The 12,837-nt window shown below is 34.0% G+C and overlaps 1 protein-coding gene across 1 annotated transcript; it reads right to left on the bottom strand.

The window, feature by feature from the left end:
- Positions 1-824: 824 nt before the first annotated feature.
- Positions 825-4,330, bottom strand: LOC124840223 (DUF4228 domain protein). The gene is made up of 3 exons (XM_047316234.2): positions 3,304-4,330; positions 3,054-3,202; positions 825-1,343 (listed from the first exon to the last, which is right to left on the bottom strand). The coding sequence occupies exons 1-3, from the start codon at positions 3,551-3,553 to the stop codon at positions 1,209-1,211; spliced, it is 534 nt and encodes a 177-aa protein (XP_047172190.1). The 5' UTR covers positions 3,554-4,330; the 3' UTR covers positions 825-1,208.
- Between the last annotated feature and the right edge of the window lie 8,507 nt (positions 4,331-12,837).

The raw sequence follows: 12,837 nt of genomic DNA on the forward strand, positions 1-12,837 counted from the left end.
TATAAGAATCCATGCTTAAAGAAGCAATTTATACTTAATATCCTATCTTAATATAACATGCAAGAAGTCTATGTCCTTCCCTTACAGCTGGAGGTCATACCTCCCCAACTAGCTAGCAACAACTTGAAGTGGACAAACATGTTGATGAAAACACAAACAAACAATATTTAGAACAAGTACCCTGTCTTTTAAATTAAAGTCAGAATTGAATGAAAAACAAGGGATAAAGTGATTGCACCATTGACCCGTGGTTACATCCAAACAAACCAACCAACCAACCTTCAAACATTAATATGCAAATGGAGCATAGTGGAACTAGCACTAGCAAGGTATGTCGGATTTTTAACATTTAAGATCACGATTAGATACGGATCTTGAAAATCTGTAAAATGGATTACAGAATAAAAGAACAATTATCAAAAATAAATATAAGTGAGACGAACTCATAAACTAATGAGCACAACTGTTTTTTGAAGTCATAAATTATGTTTTACAAGAATAACACTTTTAATTAAAATATATAATAGCCATTATATATAAGGCGAAAATTAGTTTTATAAGTATGACTTAAATTTTAAAATGATCATTAAGCAAAATATTGTATCTATTTAGGACATAGATAAGTCTCTGTTTAAGACTTTCGTTTTTTAATCTTGCAACTTATATATTATGTGATAGCTGTGGAGTCTATAGTTTGCGGGGTAGCATTATTTTCCTCTATAGTATAAAATTGATCGCATATGCTGCTGGTTATGCATATATAATATTAAGAATATACACGAAAAAGAACTACTTTGGAAAAAGAACCACTTTGGCAAAAAGGATAAGTCTGAAAAGCATTCAATTAACGAAATCCTTAGTGGTCCGCTACTAAATTTCAAGGCAAAGAAAGGTACACTGTTCTACGACCATAGTACCATAATGATATGGGCGACTTGGAACACAGCTATATATGTTTAAGAAATAAAACAAAAGAGCATATGCTATATTCTATAAGAACTTGGCTAATGTCTAATTGTAGGGTTACATGTATACATGTCCTTTCGAAAGAGAGACAAGCTTAACAAACACAAACCCTACGTGTAGTAGACTACTAATGAAGGAGGAGGGTCATGTGAATGCAGCGGAAAGCGTGAAATGAAAGGCAGGGTTGTTGATGCTGTTGCTCTGCATGATTTATTCATGGGAGTGGGGCCTAACGGTGCGTTTTAAGTTCCAATTTCTGCAATGCTCTGTAAGGCTGGCTTCCATTGCCCACCAGAACCAACGAAATGTCTTCCAACACCTTTGTTATTGCTGCTGCTACTGCCATTGCTCTCCATTCGTTGAATCTCTTGTTCCACCTGACAATGAACAGAAAAAAGAAAAACTTTGGCATTGCGTTGGATAGGTTCACACGCCAAGAGATAAGAGCAAAATGACAAATCGTATTCATTCATGTAGTACAACAGATCACACCGTCACAGATGGTAGGCTTGAACAGACATTCAATCCATGTCTCTGAAACATTAATACTTTTATTCTTTTGTAATTGGCATGTGGATTGCATATTTTTCTGTCATAGAAAATAATTGTTCAACCTAATTGTTTGCTGGTAACATATAGGTTGTAAAATTTGGAGTTAGATAAGAAAAAAATACTCAAAAAAAAGAAATTTTACATCTTTAAAACAAGCAATACCAACTTAATAACTCGTCTACAATAGAACAATATATTAATAATTAAAAAATATAATTAAAATATTAATATATTAAATTAATACATGAGTGTTTTACTGTATGCGTGTAAAATTAACACTGTCCATTAATACTATTTGTATGCAGATATAAGGTTCTTCACTCATTCTTTCTTTAACTCTTTTCTTTTTGTTTAAAAAAGTCACTTAAAAGTTGAAAAGATGATATCTTTAACTAAAAGCATCCATATATCCTATGATTAGCTCAGAAGTGGTCCTGACACGCCTTTTGTAATTTGGTAGTGCTTTCATGAAGTGGAAACGTGAAGAAACTTAGAAAGAGATAAAAACCAGCCCAACAAAGACATGTATCGTTATTTGGATAGTGGAGCATGCATTGTTTGACGTACTTTCCTAATTTACCACTGCATGCTCGACTAGACATTGTTTTATTTCACACTCAAAATCAATTTCTTTTCTTACACACGTCCTCATTCACCATTTCTTGCTAAAATCAATTTACACACATTTTAATTATGCTCAATGCTTCAAAATCGATTATGCTAAAATTAATTTGGCTTCATTTTAATCCAAACATCTAACCATATAACATATATAATTTTTTATTTTATCAAAATTATTTGTTCCTAGTTTTAAGACAAGCGTATGCTGAATTATTATGATCCCTATTAGTGTTGTTCACTTGTACGTTTCAGAAAAAAAGTTTTACCATTTTCTGTAACCATATGACATACAAATTAGGTAATAGTAGAATAAAATTAGACATTGCAACAAAAAGGGTTTTAGTAAGACGCAACGACAAATTAGGAATCGAGTTTAATGAGAACAGCCTTAACGCAAGATCTGTAGAAGCCATGGATCGATTGTGGATGACTGCCAAATATCGTATAGCACAACAAACTTGCAACTAAAATAAACAATCATTACATGCACTCACCACCAGTGTCTCTGTCCCAACTAAAAGTGAGGAATATTTATAACCAAACTTGTAAAAAAAGAAAATCACCCTCGAGATCCGTACTTAAATAAATAATGATCAAATTCTGCCAATGTACCGAAGATATGGGTTTTTATGAATTTAAAACATGCAAACAGAGCAATGGAAAAAGTATGATAAAGTTCCTTTATTCATGTCTTATTCAGAGAAAAGAAAAACGCCGTACCTAATCGTTCCAATTGGACAATGCCTTAAAGATAAGGAAATGAAAAGGAAAAGGCAATACTATCCTTCCAACATGATATTCATAATCATAATCATAACCATCCCCATACAAGCATGCATACGAGTCTAATATTTTCAAACCAATTTAACTAGTTGCACGAGAGAAACCAAGGGAAAAAATTGAAACATGATTACCTTACTGGAACTGTATTCATTTTTGGAAGTCAGGCTAGGATTTGAAGCTCTGTTATCTCTGTGCTTCATCTGAACGCCATGACCCCCTGTTTCCTTCAGCAATTTCCCGAGTTTGCCACATTTCTTGGAAGCAAACTCCTTCAACACATCTATGGCCCACCAAAACACACACACCCACAATCAATTTTTAATTTTTTTTTGTATAAAGAAACAAAGACAAGCAAGAATACGAGGTAATAATCTATTATACCTTCGAAACTGATCAAGCGATAAACCTGGCCAATATGCAAAGTATCATCGGGTCGGAGAAGCTTAAGTTGTTTCATTGGTGTGCCATTGTCGGACTTAACTGTAGGTGAGGGCACGACCAGTGCAACATAGTGACCAGGGTTGGAGTCCATAACCTGGTGTGCGCTAAGCGACCAATAAATCCTCTCGACCTTGTTCCCAGGGTGTTGAATCACAACCGTAGCCGCTTCCGCAGCTTGGCAATTCCCCATCGTTATTATTTCCAAACTCACCCTGAACTGGCTTGCAAACAGAACGATTGCTATGGAGGTTGTTGTTGTAGTGGAGAGGTGGGTGGTGGTGTGGTGGGTTTATCAATTTGAGTAGTAGAAATTTGAGAAATGAATATTATAATGAATCTGGTGGATACATGGTTTACGTTTCGAAGTGGGTGACGTTTGAAAGACACGTACAACACGGTAGGTGTCAGGAGAGGGAGGAGTAAGAGAGAGAGAGAGAGGGTATGTTTCTTTCTTCAGTTGTTTGGGTTTAGATATAAATGAACCTGACGCTCTTCCAGGTTCACTGACGCACGCCAAGAATCAAGGTGTGTTTGATGGATGTGACCGACGCGAACCCGAATCCGACAAATGCCCAGAATCTTTCTTTTCTTTGTTTTGTTAAATAAATGGAGAATTGGTAAGTTAGAAATGGTTGTGTGATGGTGGTGACAGCGTGGGTTGAGAGAAGTTTGGGGGATGTGAACAGGGAGAGGCGTGGCTAGAGAATTGAGTTGATGAAAGGTAAAAAAAGGAAGTATATATTATAGCAAAGCAAAGATGGGACAGTGGACATAAATAGAGATTGAGGATTTGAGTTGAGGCGTGTTGGATCTGCAAAACTCACCTGGGAGTCAAATTGAGCGTAACTTTGCTGTGTCTGCACTCTTTTATAATTGGAAAAGTAATTTTGCAAATGGGTTCGGTAGTCATTACTTTCCCTGCTCAGCTTCACTCGTGACCCATCTCTCATTCTGACCCACCACAACTTCAACGCCTTATCTTCAATTTTAAATTCTTAAATTCATCACCAGTTAAATTTGCTTTACCACATATAACTGATTCTTCGCTTTTATAGTTCCTTGTCACAAATTTCATGTGTGAAAAATGCGCCTATATTTTTCCATTTTATTACGTAGTTTGTTTCAATTGCATTTGTATATTTTAGTATTTAGGATTACTTATTGTACTGATAGGTCCTCCCGGCATAAGGCACGCCCGCCCAGTAATCCGGACGTCCGCCAAATAGTCTGGACCATCCGTCCTTAGAAACCGGACGACCGTCCAAGGACGTCCGCCCAGGAATCAGGACCAAACGAGCGGCCAACCATCCAAGAAGTGGACGTCCGCCCGGGTGGACGTCCGCCCAAGGTTGGCATGTCCGCCCAAGAAGAAGGACGTTCGCCAATGTGGAGCGTCCGCCCAATGTGGAACGTCCGCCCAATGTGGAACGTCCGCCCAAGAAGGACGTTCGCCCAAGCAGTGGACGTCCGCCCGAGTGGACGTTCGCCCAAGAGCTGGACGTCCGCCCAAAGAGTGGACGTCCGCCCAAGAGTGGACAACCGCCCAAGAGTTCGGCGTCCGCCCGAGTGGACGTTCGCCCAAGAGCTGGACGTCCGCCCAAAGAGTGGACGTCCGCCCAAGAGTGGACAACCGCCCAAGAGTTCGGCGTCCGCCCAAGGAGTGGACGACCGCCCAAGAGCTGGACGTCCGCCCAAAGAGTGGACGTCCGCCCAAGAGTGGACAACCGCCCAAGAGTTCGTCGTCCGCCCAAGAGTGGACGACCGCCCAAGAGCTGGACGTCCGCCCAAAGAGTGGACGTCCGCCCAAGAGTGGACAACCGCCCAAGAGTTCGTCGTCCGCCCAAGAGTGGACAACCGCCCAAGAGCTGGACGACCGCCCAAGAGCTGGACGTCCGCCCAAAGATTGGACGTCCGCCCGAGAGCAGGACGCCCACCTAGGGTAACATCCCTGACCGACCATCATTCCCAACCGACGCACGTTGCTGATTACACGGTTAAATGCTAATGACACATTAAAGTCCTTAACGAAGATTAAGGTATCATTGGGCCGTCCCAAGGCCCCCAAAAGGTAAAAGCCCATTACAATTCGCTATAAATAAAGGTCTCAGGTATGAACTCTGAACTAACTGGATAACGATGCATACACGCATCACAATCGCCCTGTCATATTACTAACTTGAGCGTCGGAGTGCCTTTAGCAGGTACCCGGCCCCTCCCCAACTGGGAGGTTGGAGCAACGCCGAGGAGAGGAAGGACGCCCGCCCAGCTTGGAGCTGAAAGCAAGGATCATCCGCCAGGAGTGGAGGACGCCCGTCCAGCTTGGTGCAGAGAGCGAGCGTCCGGATTGGAGGACGTCCGCCCGCTTTGGAGCACAAAGTAATCGTCCATATTGATGTCGCCCGCCAGTGAAGCTTGCTTCGGTTCGTGGGATCCAGCTGAAAGTGTCCGCCCGTTTCCGACGTTCGTGATCGTCGTCCGCCCGGCGTTCGAGACCATTCATCCGTTCGGCCTCAGTATTCGTCGTCCGCCTTCAACAGCAAGCTCGTGTGTTTTTGCAGGGTCCGCCCGGATCCGGCCGAAACACTTATCAAAACCTCTCCTAACTAAATCTGCAACTTGGCGGAAGTGTGTGGTGGTGGAATTTTTGTATACGTTAATACTGTTAGTGACGGTCAGTTTTATTAATGTGCATGCATTAATAACTTTAAATGTTTTTTTTTCTCTTACGAAGAATGATGGAACTCCTTTAATTTTACGAGCCCAAAGACAAAAGTAATGCCCGTTGTATATTGTGTATAGACTATAGGTGGATTGAGTGTGTTGACGGACACAGTGTGATAGATTGATACGCAATGTAATGCAATGTTCCCTAAACGGGACGGTTCCGGGATTTGGTCATAATCCATGGCCAGCGAGCAGGATGCTCCTTTCTCATGTCTTGTACCTTGTTTTTTTGCTAGATTACAAAAAATATATATTAATAATTAGATTAAAGGTAAAACACAAATTATATTTTTTATATCAATAATATATTTTTAGAAATCTGTTGAAATACATAAATTTTATTCTAAAATTTTCATAAGGAATAGATTGTATTAATAAGATTTCGCTTCAAAATAACAAAACGGTATTCTATCCAAGAGAGATATGAAACTAAAACACTCATAATTGTGTTCTACTATTTCGTAAATTTCACAACTCTTCATTACCTCACCTTGTTTGTGATTAATTATAACAAGGGGCGTCATTCGTGATTTTTCTCTACTAATTAAATTATATAGATTCTATTTTTTTTTCCTATAGTTATAGCATGAATGGGATCTTATTAATGACCCAGATTCAAATTGATTACTGATAAGCAATTAGTCAAGTGAGATTTTCTTTATCAACAATATTAATTCTTAGTATTTATTAATTAAGAAAATTGAACCCATTATTCCTTCTACCATTTTTTCTAATTTTATTATTAAGCTAACCTTATATCTCCCTGAACAATTACACATGTATATATATACAAGACATTAGTTTTCGTTGTACCTTACCAACACTACAGGATATGGGTAAATGATATTCTACAAATTCATCGTCAGTCTGATATATAAAAGAGATTGACGATGGGTGAGTAAGGAATCTATCACTATAAATAAAATTTCTAAATATTATTTTTTATTTTTTATTTATATTTAATAAAACTATATTTTGGTTCACTGCTTTATTTTTTAATTACGCATAATTAAGTTAAGTTGTGATTCAAAAGCACGACTTTTAAATAAAATATAGCCGGAAACTTCGTTTGATTTTATTTATTTTTTATTATGACTATAATTAATGTCTCATGTACGTTGTCACCAATGCGACCCTGCGTGTGATTCTTGTAAGCAGTGACAATATCAATGCCAAAGTTTTTAATATAGTAACTCTACAAAAGGAAAATGATATGATAATGTTTCTTTATGAAGTCTATTTACAGGCAAAAATATATAATAATTATATCAGCATATTCAGTCATAGATTCAATTATGTTAGGAGTAGTGAAAATAAACGGGATAACATGAATGGTTGAAAGAAAATAAGAGAATATCGTGAATTCATCAATGACATGTACCTATGCTAGAGTCCTTATTTGGTATAGATTGAATAGGAGGACAAAGAACATAATTGATAGGGTTTAGATTCAATGAAGTAGTTGAGTGCTGTTTAGACATAACATTTATAGAAAAAATCTTAGTAATTAATACTAATTATTTTGGTAAATAAAACATTGATAACTAATGTTAATGACTAATTATAGTCTAATTAATTATTAATTATAGTTTTTATTTATAACAGTATCTATTTAAAAATTAATAATTTTTAGTTTAGAAAATAGTATTTAAATTAATTTGACTAATTATTTTTTATCTCTAAAATAGTTGCTATTTAAAGATATTTTTTGTAGTGATAGATATATTAAAAGTAAATTATATTTTAGATTTAGAATAAAAGAGATAACGTAGAATGTAGAAAGTCAACTATTATAAAGTCAACTTAATAAGATGTACAAATATTTATATATAGTATAAAATGCATAGAATGAAAAAAGAGACTTATAATTTATCGTGAAAGTAAATATATGAAATTAAAAACTATTATATAGGTGTTTGGGAGGTAAAATAATTTCTTAAATCCACATCAATTTATTCCTTAAATCAATAATTTTATAGTTACATGTTATTTGAATTTTAGATTAATGTAATTATCGATCTCCTGTCAATTATATATACTGGTATCGTTATCCCTTAAATAAAAGAATATTTTATTTTATAAATTTAGATTGACATTACTTTTATAAGTAATCACTAGACTTAAAAAAAATTCTGATAATTCATGCACGAGTATATATATTCTGTACACTTCCCTCGTAAGATTTTGATATTTACTCTTTTTTTATTATTTTTATGTATATTATAGTTTTTTAATATATGAATAATCAGTTTAAATCCTTTTAAAAGAAATAAAAACAGTTTAATTTGTATCGATTCAAGATAGTAAAATTGGATATATTTTGTCTTCACACAGTAACTATAAAGTTTATTTAAAATAAGTTATCTCGTTTTATTTCATCTTGCATTATTTTTTATATTTTCAAATAAAATTATTGATATTAACTGTTTTTATATTATAAATATATTTCTATATTATTAATATAGAAAATATATATTAAATATGTCTTCCATATATTTTGAGAACAATTCATAATGAGTAAGTTAGGTGTAATAGTCTGAACAATGTTACCTATATGAATAATCTTCATCTAAGAAGAGATATGACAATAATTATTTTAATAACGGGTTTCGGTTTCTATAATTGAAATATATTAAAATAATGTAAAAAAGAGGACTTTTGGCATAAATTATTAACTGAAACAAAAAACTTAACAATTTGTTTGGTTAAGAAAACCGAAACAATAAACAAAAAAATGTTTCTTTAGCCTCGATTCTACTCATGATTAATTTCATATATCTTTTATGATTTAAAATAATTATATAATTTTAAAGGTATTGGTCTCAAACAAAAGTTTTTATGCCAACATTTTATGTCCTCTAATTTTTCTTCTTCCAGTTGAACTTTTATGGTGGAATTGACAACATGTTCAGTTCGATTTGGAAAGTCTATTAATTTGTTATGTCATCTATGTTGTATAACTTTGAAAAAAAACCATAAGAGATAAATTGTTCCCTAATTTTGGTCGCGTTGAACTTTCTCTCATTCAAATCATTGACAAAAATATATATAAACTTCACTTCATTATCACTTCTACTCGCATTACATTGCGCAAATTATATAAGTTCTTATAGTGCTCTCTCATACTCAACACTAATGCGGGATGAGTTAATCCAATGTATATATATTGAAATTGTTCATACAGTTTTCATTATCTTTAAATGAATTATCACCTCAATCGTTTTTGTATTCAAGGTTTGACCATATCCCATTTAAGAAGATTCACTTATTTAATTTATTGTGCATATTAATTTTAAAACTAACATATCATAAATTTCACGAAATTTTGTTAATATTTTGCATTGGTATTCAAGTTAGATGAAATAAAAGTAATTATAATTCATAATCAATTATTGAGTTGAAGATCAATAAAAAATATTGTAAGCAAATATTCATGAATTTAAAATATATATATAAAAGTGATTAATCTTCTTAAACTGTCAACTGGACAATTCAAGATTTAATACTTATATATTATTAGTAGTGACTCCTCTTATATTAACTTAAAAAAATGCATTTCTTATAAAAGTTGAGACAATATATAATTTTTTTTTATTGAATCTCAAACAGAAAACTAAGACTAATTCAACATAATAAGCATATAATTAATCACATATCCAACATTCAAGAAATAAACAACATACTAAAAAAATAATATGCTCATATAAAAACTAAATTTTCAAGATAATAATAGGAACATGAGAGCATGAAAGACGAACAACAATGGAGAATGATGCATCAATACCTGTGTTTTGGAGAACTGTTGTGACAGGACCTTCAATTAAAATTTATTTAAATGGTCTAGACAAATTCTTTCAACATCAATACAACATTCTAAGTGAGGTAGGTCACCACATATAGTCACTTTTTTATCTTTACATCTTAACAAAATTATAATAACATATTCATCTGAGGCATCATATTCATATTTGCTCCTAAACATCATACTTATATCAAACATCATATTCATCTTTGTTCCTAAACCATCAATAATGCAAAGCAAAGAACCAATAAACAAAGCAAGACACGAACAAAATATAAAAACACAAGCACAAAAAACACAAAAAAGAAACAATGAGAAACATGCTCACCATGGCAGCGGAGACGACGAATGACACAAGCAACACAACAAAGAACGAAAGGTGTGAGGACGTAGTGATGGTGGCATTTAGAGAGGTAGTGAATCGATGTAGTGACGCGGTGTTGATATGAGGAGATGAAAGAAAGAAGAAAACTCCAATATCTATTCTATGACATTGATTATTCGTAAAACCGAAATCTAAAGGGTAGTATAAATAAAAAATTATAAATTTTAATAGTTGAAATTTTAACCAACATTTTGGCCTCGGTTGTTCACTAAATCGAAACAAAAAATACATATGACATCAGTTGTTCAAAAAATTAAGGTCATGTCTTATTCAGAAAAATAAAAAGAAATAGTAATTTTGAAATTTTGGTCTCACTTGCTCTAATAAACAATTGAAGCAGAAAATGCATATGAGAATGGTTATTTTAAATAACTGATGTCATATATCCTGTTCAGAAAAAAACAAATAAAAAAAATAGTTGTATTCAACCTTAGTGAAGCTGTAATCAACCTTGTCCGAGTTGTATCGACCTTAGTCGAGCTGTACCTAATATTGACCAAGTTGCATCAAACCTTGATCAAACTGCATCAAATTCATCCTTACCTAAATAAATCAGAATGACAATTTTTTATTACCTTTAGACCCCAATTGTCAATAGAACCTAGGTAAAAAGAACATATGTAAGTTAGTTATGTCAAATTTGAGGTCAAATGTCCTCTTAAAAACAACAGAAGAAAAATAAGATTTTAAATAATGAATTTATCTATGTTTTTTTATTAGATTGCACCGTAATTAAGTTTAATATACTGATAAGTTCTTGAGCACAACCTCTACATGTTCTTAAAAAGCTCCTGCTAATAATGATTTCGATTTAGTTTTGTACAAGAATAATGATTTTATTTTCATGCAATTATTGAAACTTTTGGCAGTTAGTAATCACAATGTTTTTTGAAGTTTGAGTATACAGGTCCTACTTGAGTTGTGTTTTTTTTCGTGATTATATATAACAATGTGTGCCTGAATCTAAATACCCACGTTGAGTGTAATTCTTTCTTAATTAAATCTAGATCTGAAACTTTTGGGTACAGAAATATAAGTCTCAATACAAATGACGCAGAAAATTAGCTTTATTGTTAAACTATCGATATAACAAGCTTTAGCCATGAATCTTTGGCGGCAGAAGTATATATTGTAATTGTTTATGTTGGTAATGGAATGCTAACTCCTTGGCCCTGTCAAATTTCGACTCTATGACCCACGAGAAGTCACAATGCAATAGTCAACGGGACAAGGTGGTGGTTTTAAAAGCATTAGGCGAAGGTGATACAATAACAACCTCTGCCGAACAAACTTATAATTTTGATTTTTCCTAATCACATAATTAATTGTTTTAAAGATTGATAATTAACTAAGAACAAACGAGAGGTTGAGTTGATGTTATCGTCTGATAGAGTTTCCAATTTTTTGAAATGCATATCGTTAGAAATTTGGTTATTTTCCGGTGATTGAACGTTAAGTTGTTGACTTTGGGAATGAGGAAGCGACTGAACGTGCGGGAAACGGTGTTATTAATTCAGTTATTTGTTTGTCCTCATCATTGGGTCTGACGTTGGTGATCTATCCACTTTTGTCTTAGTAACTAAGAAAGATGATACAATTGAAGAGGCATAGCCGGCAGGGAAAAACCCATAATAGCATGAAAATAAATTGTTATATACCTTATTTTAAACCCATTGTTAACTAATTCCTTACGTCAAATTACCCATCACTTCAATCTACACCACACTTTATCAAACTTTCCTGTGGTCCTTGCTTAATTATGATCCCTACTTCTCTACCATTTCGTTTCACATCATTTCCTTTATTTCTCTCTTTTTTTTGCCTGCGTATGCATGAAGATGTTCATGATTAATGACTCGAGATTTATTTCAAATGGGATGTACATGATCTTTTGCTATTTCACAAAACACTTGTCATCATTCCCTTGATTTTTTTCCCAACTGCGTCACATGCTCGTGATTTAGTTGAGATCCATATCAATTGAAATGTATACATCCTTTTGGGCTTTGACATTTCTATCTATTATTAGGCTTGGACTTACCTAAATGGACTGCTATTTACACCCCTATTTGCGTAGTTTTTGTAATATTAACTCATGTAGAAATTGGTCTTCATTAACAAATAAATAAGTTTCCATTATGTAAGTTGAATATTAGTTTTCGCTTTTTATTGTAAGTTGAACCAAGGAGCGTCCATTTATAATACACAGCTCTTTTTTAACCGAGAGTAATCGGGCATTTTAGTTTTCACTTCTTAATTCATCTTTAAGAAAATAGCATAACACAATACCAACGCTAATCAAATACTCACAAGAAAATATCAACTTATCATCACCAATGAAGATTTACTAGACATACAAAACAACCTGTGGGTAATGTTATGCATTTCCTAAAGCACTCCAAGTTTTAGATGCAAAAGGCTCCTCATAGCTATCAAAAGCCTTTTTAAAGCTACACACATTGAGTACCTTGAATGAGTACAGACTACCTAAAAGCATAGAATTTGCATCCAACAACACAAAATTATTATTCGTAAGTAGTCTATTGTCCTCATTAAAAATGTT

Source organism: Vigna umbellata, chromosome 1 (assembly GCF_029865625.1).
Source record: "Vigna umbellata cultivar VRB3 chromosome 1, Vumbellata_1.0, whole genome shotgun sequence".
Classification (NCBI taxonomy): domain Eukaryota; kingdom Viridiplantae; phylum Streptophyta; class Magnoliopsida; order Fabales; family Fabaceae; genus Vigna; species Vigna umbellata.

Bases quoted from the DNA above. Each gene is read 5' to 3' on its own strand.
- LOC124840223 (XM_047316234.2), bottom strand. From the start codon at position 3,553: ATGGGGAATTGCCAAGCTGCGGAAGCGGCTACGGTTGTGATTCAACAC. The intron at 3,203-3,303 runs GTATAATAGATT...GGTGGGCCATAG, and splicing joins TCGCTTGATCAGTTTCGAAG to ATGTGTTGAAGGAGTTTGCT. The intron at 1,344-3,053 runs GTAATCATGTTT...GTTCATTGTCAG, and splicing joins ATGAATACAGTTCCAGTAAG to GTGGAACAAGAGATTCAACG.